Consider the following 11,733-nt stretch of genomic DNA (forward strand, 5'->3'; position numbering starts at 1 on the left):
CTGTGCTTTGTAATCCTGAAATCAGCCCGCACTTTTCTTTGAAAAAGTTCCTTCCTCCTGCCTTGCTACTTTTTATAATATCTCTCTCTGTCTGTGAGAGGGGACTGGTTTCTTAAAAAACTGAAAAGTGTGACAGAGGAAATTACTGATGAGGTACTGTATTCAGAGCTTGAAAAGGTGCTCTGGCATAATTGCTGCAAACCTTGCAGGTTCAGTTTTTCATCAGATAAAGACAGAAATTATCAGTACAGATTCTCTCTCAAAGTGTCATGTTAAAGAACTCCACGTTTAAATGCACAGGTTTAAAAATCCATATAAATGCATATTCTCATACTCTAAAACTGTTCATAACTCGTAAGGATTTTTAACTTCAGAAGTTTTTAGGATGTTCTGTACTCTTGGAGATTTGGTGGTACAGGTCAGTGTCTGTACTGCAGGTTCTCCCACTTTAATCAAAAGGATGGAGAAGTTCTGTTTCTGAACAAGGAAGCTCATTTTCCAAAGTGTCTAATTCAGCTACTGAAATTCAAAAGCAGCAATAAAAATGGTTGTACAACCTCTGTTCCTCAATTCTTACTTCCTTAGCTTTAGTAATACTGTTTGCCCTTCATATAATTTTCCAGTCTGTAGACATTCAGGGAAGAAGCAGACTTCCCCTTTTAAAGGCCCAAAAAAAAAAAAAAAAAAAAAAAAAAGAGAGAGAGAGAAACTCTCTTCCTGCTCTCTTTCCTATGTCATTAAAAAGAAAGTCCGTTAAAAAGACTTGTTGGAACTTTCTTCCCTGGATTTCTCCAGGCTGAATGCTGGCCTGCTTCACAGTGAGCAGCTGTCTCCTTCCAGGTCAAGCAGAGCTGGCAAACAGGCTGATGAGAACTGTACCTTGTAACTGATGGCACCAGCTTCTAGGGGCGAGAAAAAAATCTTGGCTTGATAGTATCCTGGCACAAGTTTGATTCAGTATTTCCTTGGAAACGATGCGTCTTAGTATCAACTCCAGCTAATTTGGAGCTGGACTTGATGCAATAGGTGATCTGCTAGAGAAGCTGAATAGTGGGATTTACCRGAGGGAGGGTGGTGACCCCTAAATTACAAGGGAGGGAGGGATAGGATCCTGATCATCTTGCAGGCTCATATTGATCAGGTAGTTCTGGGCTATTAGSTGTTGCCAGTACTGCATCCCTCCCCGCTTCATAGCACAGCTCTGGTTGGCCTGTTACCTATCTCCTTTCTTTTTAGACTGAATGTGAATAACATCCAGGAGACTTGCCAGAAGAATGCTGCCTCAGCCTTGGCAGTTGGACGGAGAGATCTTGTACAGGTATTGCGTTGAACTGGAGCACTATCCTGCATGCTCTGCTAACCTCAAATGGCTTACGCTGTCACCTCGATGCCGGAACCATTACAAAGCCATGGGGTGCAGYAGTTATTCCAGGGAATCTCTGAAATGGCTGATGAACCAAGGCCTAGGGAAGTGCTGTAGAGGAGGTGTTCTCTAYCTCATTGACTCTTGGCATCAAGAGATCCCTTGCCAGGGCTTTCATACCCTTTGCCAAACTGAGTGAAGTACATTTTTGAGGGAATTCCTGCAGGCAAAGCTAGGAACGTAGCCTGCTTTTGAGTCAGCAAATGAGGTAACTGTACACACAATTGCCTAGCTGCTGTCAGCATTTTGATCCATGCTTTTGTCTTACTTATGTAATCGTTCCTGTAGTAATTAGCTCAGCATTCATCTGTGCTGGCGGTGGGTGCTAACTGCAGCTAGCTTCTCCTCAATAGAGTCCGAGTCTGGGGACCCAGCTGCAGAAATGAACCGGRCAATTACCTTCACCTAGTAATGTGAGAAAAATTGCTACTGTGGCCTGTCCTTTTCCAGATGACCAGTCCATCGCAATGCACGGAGCATTTGACAGCAGTCAGGAGCGTGCTAGTGCTGCTTTAAGAACCTGTGCACTTCTCCTGAGCGTTTTGACTCTCTCTAGATCTGGGCAGGGAACAGASGTAGACTTACCTGATCTAAGCAGAAATAAACTCAAACTGTTGCCTTACTGTGAGAACCATGGTGGGTTCTGCTAGACTGGCAGAGAGAAGCTAGATCTGTTTGTGCTTTATTTTGCTGTCTGGTTTGCCCCTGTTAGACTAAAGCTTGAGTAGGATATCTAATTTCTTCTATTAGCTACTTTCCCTGTCCTGTAGGCAAACTTTTGCAAATATTGAATAATAATAATAATAATAATAATAATAATAATAAAAGTTTAGGCATGAGACCTAGTGAGGCTACTTGTAGTGTTTGAATGCCAGTTTGTGTATTTCCTGATTTACTCAAAATATTAAAAGATTCAGTAAGTAGTTAAGGGAAAACTAATTACTAGAACAACTCCAGCAAGATTTCTGTGATAGCTCTGCTCCTTGCTTGTTTTCCTGCCTCACGTAGCTCTGGCCTGTTTTGCAGCTTGCCTTGTTCCTAGACAGCCTGGAGCCGACCTGGACCTATACTTGCTCTATAATGATATAGGAAGGGACGTTTTTGCCGCTTCCTTTCTGTGCTCTCTTGTAGTCAGGCCTGTCCTTGTTCCAGTTTCTCTGCTTTTTCTTTAGTTCACAGTGAGCAGCTGGGGACTGCCATTCCTGAGTGTTCTTTGCACTTGGAGCACTTCCTTCTTCTCTACTACTTTTCTGTGCTATCAACTCTAKTTTTTTGCTTTTCTAATTCTCTTTCCAGCACCACACTCCTTTTCCTTTCCTATTCTTTTCTCATGCCAAAAAGGAGCTTTGTTCTTGAGATAGCAYGTACTAATTGTTCCATCTTACTAAAGCATAGCAGAAAAAAGTTTTAATGTGGTCATATGYGGTCAGTGTTATAGAGACTGAAGAGAGGGAACTGTTTTCAGAAGAAAGGGAGATAAATGAAGCAGAAACTTGGCATATGGAATAGTTAAACCATTGGTGTAGAAATAGCAAACCTGTACTCCTGTCTACACTGAGCTGTACTAGGAGAACGGAAGTTGTTCAGTAATGCTCACAGTGAATCAAAAGACATTTTTTATGCAAGTAAGGATTCACCAGTAAACTTTCTGCTACCAGACATCTTTGACCCAGGAACTGTATCAAATTTAAACCCTTCTGAGGTTTGTGAATATAAAATACACTACTATGTCTGTTACACTAAAGATCAGTTTAACCCAACCTCAAAACWAGTGCGACAAGGAGAGCATTTCTCTCCAATTCATATTATTCTATATATTGTCCACCACGCATTGGCTGGAATTACTACTTCTTAATAGAAAAGCTCCATTATTATCTATCTATGAGTAAATTTGTGTACACTGAAACTCTGGGAGACTGGCTTCTTCCTTTTCTAATTGTTGGTTTGATGCTTTTCTTTCCTGTTTACCAGGTTTGGTCACTAGCCATGGTAGCCACCGATCTCTGTCTTGGCCCGAAGTCTGACCCAGATTTGGAGATACCCTGGGCACAACATCCGTTTGGACGTCAATTACTGGAATCCTTGTAGGTCTCTGAAAGCTGGGAGTGGGGGAATGTTCTTGAAAGCAGAGCCTTCATGACTGTGTACATTCAGGCTTGGAACCCTGCCATAATTTGTATTTCCTCTCTCTCAAGCCTGAGATGCCTCAAGGAGGGAAGCTGCAAGTGCAATTTATGGCAAATAGGAGGCAGCAGTTGGCCTCCTGTCAAGCAGCTGGTTGTCCCTCAGCTAAGGTTGAGCAGTAAATGAGATGCGGCTGGAGCTCTGCTTTGCAGCACGTCCACAAGGCCTGATTTAGGAGTAAAGATTTTGTTTTTCCACTCATCACATCCTAAATGAATGTTTTGATTCAACTGCTTGGTTCACCATCAGATCAGATGCGCTGCTGCCGTATAGCATGTTGAGAAATCATTCCACTCATCTCCTTGGATGAGTGTTAGCCACAAGTGTCCTCCTGCCAGTGAATCTGTTCAGAAGGAGGATAATTAGTAACTGACATTATCTGTTGGTAGCTTCCATTCAGAGGCTCAGGATTTGTGTGATGTGCTTTAMGTGCTATTGCTTGTCCTAGCTCTGTCCTGTTGTGAGGCAGAGGTGGGAGAGGAGCACACTTCTTAGTTGCTCTCAAACAGTCTTCCTAGAGATTCGGAAAACCTTTGGTGAGGTTTTGTCTTGTGATCTAGATGCACAATGCTTGTGTTTCGAGGGTCTTCTCAAAAAGACATTGTGTCTGGCAGTGAGTATAATTTCTCCAGATTTACATCCAATTAAAATTGCTTTTGTAGTCCTTGTTCTTGAAGCTGCACAAACCTGAGATAGTCGGGCCYGCCAGTACTACAGAGAAATAAGAGGAAAAGATTAGATCCCCAGAATCATCTTTCTCCCACCTGTCAGACCATGGGTGTTAACAGCACAAGGATCTGGCTTCTCCAAAGTGTGACTGAAAAGACAGCTCAGTCCTGCAGAGTGCACGTGCCTCCTATGGGAGGCTTGATGCTTTTTCCGCTGAACTCTACTCAGTCTCATATTCTGTCTTTTTCCTTTCCCAGACTGGCTCATTACTCGCAGCTACATGATGTGCAGACCCTTGCTATGCTATGCAGTGTGTTTGAAGCCCAATCCAGGCTACAAGGATGCCCAAACTCCTATGGCCCCTTTCCTCAACGTGCCTCCAACCTGGCCTCCCACAGCCGCTATGTATGACCGCCATTTCTTTCCTGTTTGTCTTTAAAATCTTTGAGCACCTGTCACGTAGGTGATGTAATTTCCTGTCCTTTCCACCTCGACAGCCCAGCTTTACTTCCTCTGGCTCCTGTTCCAGCATGTCAGATCCTGGACTTGGCACTGGAGGCTGGAGCATAGGTACAGAGACCGGGRTAATAGATAGAGGAATCTACCTCCCTTCTGGCCTAGGTCTTAGATGGCTCCTGTGGTGGGGAAGGAGGGGAATTAGTGCTGACAGTGATTGCAGGCGCTTTCGGCATCTGGGCACGTGGGTACCTGATGCGAGTCCTTGGACAGAAGCGAGCTCAGCTTGCGGTAACTGTGTTGATGGTCCCGATGTTCCTGGCCCTTCTGACTTCTGTAGCATGTTCTGTCTGAGAACTCTACACATGCCAGCCGTTCTAGACTCCAGGCCCTTGGACGCCAGATCAGTCCAGAGCTTCTACTGCCACTTTTTCCAACTGAAAACAAGTGGAGAGCAGTTTGTGCCATTTTACTTCCAGCCTGGCTACAGCTAGCACTCAGGGTGACTACCTCATTGCTGCCTGGTGACGTTAGCTCTCCACTGCCCTAGCACTTGCACAGTTTGAGGCTGTTAACACTGTGCAGTGATGCCATAGTTTTCAACAGGTAGGATGCTGCTAGAGGGCCTTCCTCTCTCCTATTGCACAAGGTTCAAGGGGAAAATAAGGTCTTTGTGCTTTCTCCTGTTGCTGGAACTCAAACATCAGCAGTTGGAAAGGCTGGGTTGTTGATGGCATGGATACCTGTGGGCCTAAGGACATTTTTTGCTGAGCTGTAAATTATCAAAGACAAATCACTCTTGAYGGTACCTGGGTCAGAGAGAGCTGCTTACTGATTCCTAATGATACGCATAGCCTAGAGCAGCCTGTTAGCAGCAAATCTGCAACCTTTCAGTGTAGTATCAAGGCATCTATGAGGTGAAGAAGAGTGCAGAGCAGGGGCTAATGGAGCTGCTGTTGTCCTGTAGCAGTTAACAGCAGTCTTCTCCCTGCCCCTGGGGCAATGCCTTACAGACCAAGGCCCCTTTACAGAACAGCAGCCTCATAACAGCAGCCTCGGTGATGAAAATACTCCTTGTCTGGGGAAGCAGAGCCCAGACTGGGATGACCTTCCCATGCAAACTCCATGGAATTGCCTGAATAGCTTTAACCGAAGTGGAAGGCAAAATGGATTCCTGCATATTAGATTGTTGAGCCCCATTCCCACGCTATCACCAGGAGCCCAGGAGAAGCGTTGGCAAGCAGCGAGCTTGGCTCCTAGTTTTCTGAGATTGAGTAGTGTTTGTAGCAGTGCAGAAAGTGATACAATGATGTCTTAGAAAACCAGAGTGTTCGACTCTTATGTTCGACTTTCACATCTCCTTCCCCCTGCTTTTGACAAGGTTGTGCTCATGAGTATTGTGCTTCGCGGTATGCTCATCATCTTTTGATGCCTGCAGCAAACAAAGACGCAGAGCAGGCCTCCACTCCCTGGTGCGAGTCTTCTCCAGATGACTTCCGCTACGGAAATTTAATGTATCCCGATCATCGGGAGCGCGAGAAGGATCAACACGAGAAAAACAAAAGGTAGCTTATAGCATGCCTCAGGGTTATTCCAGGGATCTGTGACTCCAGGCCCAAGTCAACTGGAAGTCTATAGCCAGGTCCCCCCTGCTGCTGTGAAAACTAGCAGAGGGGAATAACAAGCGTGCTCTAGACCTTTTCCTTCAGTAAGTAATTGGGAGAAGTTTCATCCTGCAGATCAGTTCTTTTGGGAGTGCATATGATGTAGATATAAGATGGCTGCGGTGAGACCCCCCAGAGGAGAGCCTGCCCATTTGGCATACCCTTGAGCACAGAATGAGTGAAAGGCAGACCAGTCAGTGTGTTAATGGTATTTCAGCAACACATGGGAAGTGATATTCCACTCTTCTAGTGATGCGAGCTGGTTGTGTAGCCTTCGCTGGGAAGAGTATTGCAACCAGAGTCCCAGAGAGTAAGTCGAGCAGATGACRACGCAGTTTGTTCCCCCAGGCTCCTGGACCCTGCCAACACTCAGCAGTTTGATGACTTTAAGAAGTGCTATGGAGAAATCCTTTATCGCTGGGGCCTGCGGGAGAAGCGGGCCGAGGTTCTAAAGTTTGTCTCTTCTCCTCCTGATCCGCACAAAGGAATCGGTGAGTGCGTGCTTCTGCTCGCTCCGGCTGCCCAGGCAGAGCCGGGASTCTGCCTCAAGGGTCTGGGAGCCAGCAGGCCGTGGGCGCGATGGAAGTTCTCGTATTAGCTCACCCAGAGGTCAACTCTGCCAGCAAAGTATCAGCTGCTTTGCAGCTCAGAGTGGAGATGCAGCTGTTGGATCAGTGGCTTTGTAGACTGTAACATCTCTCTAGCCAGACTGCAAACACATGCTAATCTGGAGAAGTTTGGCTAATTATGCTGGTGGCTGTTCTCTATTCCCTCTAAATAGGAGCACAGCCAGGCACTACGCTAGTCTCTGATTCCGGGTTGAGTTGCTCTTGTAGAGCACATGTGAAAGAGCAAGATCTCCAGCTGTGGGTGAGCTAGACAGGAAACAGGCAAATAAAATATTTCTCCCRAATTATTTTCGGCAGTGTCACTGCCCAGAACTGCCATTCAAGGGCAATTGCTAAAATGTCTTCTTACCAGGCCTCTGGGAAAACATGCACTTAGCCTGGGAGGAGAGAAKCAGGTGAAGGATGCTTGTTTTGCCCTTGTTACACTATCTCACTTTGTAATGTGGGATTCCTTCTGGAGTGAAAATTGGTGACTTCCACCACTGCCTTTGCTCCTCCGTGGCCACTGGTCACAACACTGATAACATCTGCATTGAGTGTGCTGTGCTCTCTCTCTGTGACGAGAAGCAAAGGCCGTTCCTGTTCTTAGCTGCACTTCAGAGATGYGTGATGAAGACGAGAACAGCTGGAAGCCTTTATCTCCGCAGCACGTGTCAGTGTGTCCCAAGTTAGAAATCTGAGCCATGTTCCCAGCTGACAGCTGTTTAGCCATCAGGGGAATTGGTGGGCCAGTCTGTGTCCCAGCACGCTGTTTGCCCGTGTTAATGCTGGCTGGTGATACCTCTTTGCTCCTCTTTGGCGATCAAAATGAGATCTGTAAAACGTACCGTTCCCCTGTCCTAAAGGTGGATCCCTCCTGGGCTGACCTGAGGCAGATCTCTTGGGCGGTGCGTTCAGGGGGCTTTCCTGTAGCTGCYGAACGTGGGGTTGAACGGAGGATGTTTCTGTTTGCAGTTCTGCCAGGCTCATTGTCTTGCTCTCCGTTTCTTCCCTCTTGCCAGAGTTTGGCGTGTACTGCAGCCACTGCCGCAGCGAGGTGCGAGGCACCCAGTGTGCCATCTGCAAGGGCTTCACGTTCCAGTGTGCTATCTGCCACGTGGCGGTGCGAGGCTCCTCGAACTTCTGCCTGACGTGCGGACACGGAGGGCACACCAGCCATATGATGGAGTGGTTTCGCACCCAGGAAGTGTGCCCCACGGGCTGTGGGTGCCACTGCCTGCTCGAGAGCACGTTCTGAACAGTCGTGAGAGCAGAGTGCCYGTGAACTAGATCTGATATTTAATTCCCAAGCCATGTTGAATCAGCTCTGCTCCATAGCGACTGGAGGAGATGCTACAGGGAGCTGAAGTGGGATTTTCTGGCAGGGCACTGCAGGGACGTTTACATGTGCTTCCAGTATTCCAACACTTCCCAGGTTGCTTTCAGACTGATTTGACCAAACTCCCTGTGTCCATTGCTGGCAATGGATGCCAGACCAGAAAAATCACTCTCCTGCAGAAGCATATACGAATATTGGCTAGTCTTTTGGGGGCTGAGGGGGTGTTAAAAAGTTCCTTTGGAAAACACTCAACTGGCAGAGCCAAACTCGCTACGTAGTCTTTCCAGATGCCTCCTGACAGGGGCAGAGAGTGAGCAAAATAGAATCGTCTTTGCACAATTAAGGTGTAAATAATTCACAGGCAACAGAGAGCTACAAAAGCTAATTACAAACTSTGTTTGAAGAGCAAATAGTCTGTGGGACTTGCTCAGAGTTACTTTTTGAAGCGACAGGGTCCTTATTTTGCTGTTTACACTGTTCTGGTTATCCTATAAAACAACAACAACAAAAAACTTTTCCACTCCTCTCAAACTACATTTTTCAGGATTATTTCCTAAATAGCTTCCCACTCCCTGGTCAGTATCTGCAGCTGGTATGAAAAGTCCAGCTATGTGGCCAAAATCGCTAGGATTAGTTGGTTCCTTCCAGCAGTTTGAACAGTGTTGCTCGTGAAGCGTCTCCTCCTTGCTCTCCTGACCGGGTGATACAATGCACTTTAACTTGCCCATCCCTGCCTTGTCAGCGACGACGCTTCCTGGTGCCCGGGACGGGCCGCCTGCCTTCTGATCTTTGGATCCGCGCGGTGTTTCYGTGGACGGTGACGCTGCCTCCTCTGGGTGTCTCGCTGCGTGCCGGGGGACGTTTGGGAGCGTTTTGGAAAGCCCTTTGTTTCCTTGCCAAGAAACCCCAAGGGAGAGGCTCTGCTCGGTGAAACTCCTTCCAGCTCTTCTCTCCCGGCCACCCCACCCTGTTCGCGTGGCGGCTGGCGAGGAGGGATTTGAGATTCACGACCCGAACTGAGCTGTCCAAGCTGGCGTGCTTGGGAGGCAGCAGCTCCAAGGGGAGAAGGGGCCCTGGAGCCTTGGTGGGATTCGCAGAGGCGAGAGGTTTGCCCCTCTGCCCTCCACGGCGCATCAATCTCCGAGTGTATTTAAAGGGGGCATTTTGTGGGGCGCYGGGGGCCGGGCCGCTGGCTGTGCAGTTGGGCACGCACGCCGGGTGTGTGGCTGGTAAGCAGGCTTCCGTCCTGAGCTCTGATTTTGGGGGGGGGAGGGTGGAGGTAAAAGCGGGGCCAGGGACTGGCCCGCTGGAGTTAGCCCCTTCCCTCTGCGCGCACCGGTGGCTCCTTGCGTCCTGCGCCCGCCTGCTGAGCGGGGCCGCGTGCTAACTCGGGCTGTGCGATCCTGCTGGTGGATAATCAGACGGTGCATCTTAAACATTAAAATTATTTTTTTAAGTGCTGTTCCGGTGAGAAGTGTTGTCGCTGTGCTCGTCGTCATCGTTCCCCCCCCCACCGCTGCTCCCCTTGGCGGGGAGCCTCCCCGCGCGCCCCAGCGCCGCGGGTGGACCCCCTGCGCCCCGGCGCGGGGTGCCCCGAGGAACGGCCGCGCTGGGGCCGCACGGTGGCAGCAGAGACCCGCGGTAGCTCGGGGGGCTCCGGGACCCTCGGCCCGCTGTGCGGGGCCGGCCGGGAGCGACGCGCCGGCGCGTGGGCCCGCCGCGGCCGTGCCTCGGCCAAGGCTCCTGCGGGAGCCGCCCGCGCGCTCCCACGCGGCTCTTGCAAAACGGAGCCACGTGGTCTCTGAGCGCTTGGCAAACCCTGCGACTCAAACAGGCTGCGGACGGCACCTGCGCCGTCGGCCTTCTCCGGATGGAGACGGGCCCGCTCGGCTCCCGGCTTGGGCCGTGGCCTCGCGCCGTGGGATTGCTCCCCGCGCCGGGCAAGGGCGCTCCCCGCTGCGAGCTCCTGCGCCCGCCGCCTTTGCACGGGGCGGCCCTTCACCTTGGAAGCTTTTTCATTTCCACGGTTGAGTGTGCACGTAGGCTGGAAGGGGAAGGAGACTTGTCATTTAAGGTGATGGACTGACAGATAACGCTACCTAATGTGCGTTATTAGGGTTCATTAGAGCRTGCCTCTAGTATCCGAATACCTTCAAGGTGGCGGCTGGCTGATGCGCTGGAGGAAGGYGGAAAAGCACTCGCCGGGGCTGTTTGTGCAGCTCGGCGCGCGTGGGTGGATTTCTTCCCCGTCGCTGCAGGGTTTGCCTCACGCCCTGCAGCGTGTGGCGTGCTCGCTCTGGGAGYGAGCTTGCTCAACGCAGAAGCGACTGCTGCAAGCAAACGGGAACGTCTTATCTTCTGACCCGCGCGGCGCCGCGTCGGACCACAAACGCTTTCCCTCAGCCCGACGGCCCCTGCCAAGGGCCGTGCCGCCGCACCCGCCCCGGCGTGCCCGCTCGGGGCCGCGGCCGTCTCTGTCCTCGCGCTCACCCGCTAGCTGGAATAACCCGGCAAAGTGCAAAAAGCTTCGCGATCTGGCCACAACCGCGATTCCRCCTGAATTTCAGGCTCTAGCGAAGGCAGCAGCAGCGCAGAGAACGGGCAGCACCCCGGCGGGGTGGGCGGCTGCGGCGCAGCACCAGCGCTGCCGGCGCAAAACCCTCCCACGGCGTCGCTTCCCGGCCGGTTTATTCCAGGCCGGGCGCGAGCCGGGCGCCTTCGCTCTGCCCGGAGCGAATTCCGGCCGTTCCTCAGCGGGCGCCCGGGGGCCGGTGCCGCCGCGGCCGCCGCATCTGCGGCTCCCGGCGAGGAGGGACGCGCCGGGATGCCGGGGCTAACTGCAGAGGCCGCGACGCTGTGCCGAGTTGGCGCCTTTCGCATCAGCCCGACCCCGACCGGCTGCTCCGCGGYGGGCGCGCGCCGGCATCGCCTCGGCTGTTAAACCGCGAGCGCCGGCGCGGCGAGGCCGGCTGCAGAGCCGCCGGGAGGAAGGCGTGCTGGCGGCGGCCGGGAAAGCGCCCGCGGCCTAATTAACAGCTTGCTAATTCCCGGTTACGGGGGAAGGAAGCGCGCTGGAGGCAGCGACGGGCGGCGAGCGCGGCCGCCTTCGCTCAGGGGCTCGCTGGAGGCCCGGCCGAGGGGCTCCGCGCCCTGCCCCTCCGCGCTGTCCCACGTCCCGCCTCGCTCCCCATCAGGGTCTCCACTACCCCCACCCCGTTACTGCACCCCACGCCCCACCGCACCCCATTGCCCCCCGGGCCTCCCCTACTGCATCCCCACACCCCCCATTACTGTACACGGGCTGCCCCCCATCCTGCACCCCATTACCTGCCCAGGCTGCACCCCAATAGCCCCCGGGGTGCCCCGGTGCTCCCCCCGGCCCTCACCCCA

At 51.5% G+C, this 11,733-nt stretch overlaps 1 protein-coding gene across 1 annotated transcript in view; it reads left to right on the top strand.

Moving 5' to 3' along the window:
- Positions 1-9,799, top strand: part of WDR59 (WD repeat domain 59) — a 50,868-nt gene extending 41,069 nt beyond the window's left edge. The window contains exons 20-26 of the mRNA XM_085313826.1: positions 1,237-1,318; positions 3,395-3,507; positions 4,534-4,681; positions 4,774-4,846; positions 6,171-6,297; positions 6,745-6,887; positions 8,027-9,799. Of these exons, the coding sequence (XP_085169952.1) occupies positions 1,237-1,318; positions 3,395-3,507; positions 4,534-4,681; positions 4,774-4,846; positions 6,171-6,297; positions 6,745-6,887; positions 8,027-8,262 (922 nt within the window). The 3' untranslated portion in view covers positions 8,263-9,799. The remainder of the gene's footprint in view (positions 1-1,236; positions 1,319-3,394; positions 3,508-4,533; positions 4,682-4,773; positions 4,847-6,170; positions 6,298-6,744; positions 6,888-8,026) is intronic.
- Positions 9,800-11,733: the final 1,934 nt, after the last annotated feature.

This window comes from Rhea americana, unplaced genomic scaffold (assembly GCF_003343005.1).
Source record: "Rhea americana isolate MKP2758 unplaced genomic scaffold, rheAme1 scaffold_397, whole genome shotgun sequence".
NCBI lineage: Eukaryota > Metazoa > Chordata > Aves > Rheiformes > Rheidae > Rhea > Rhea americana.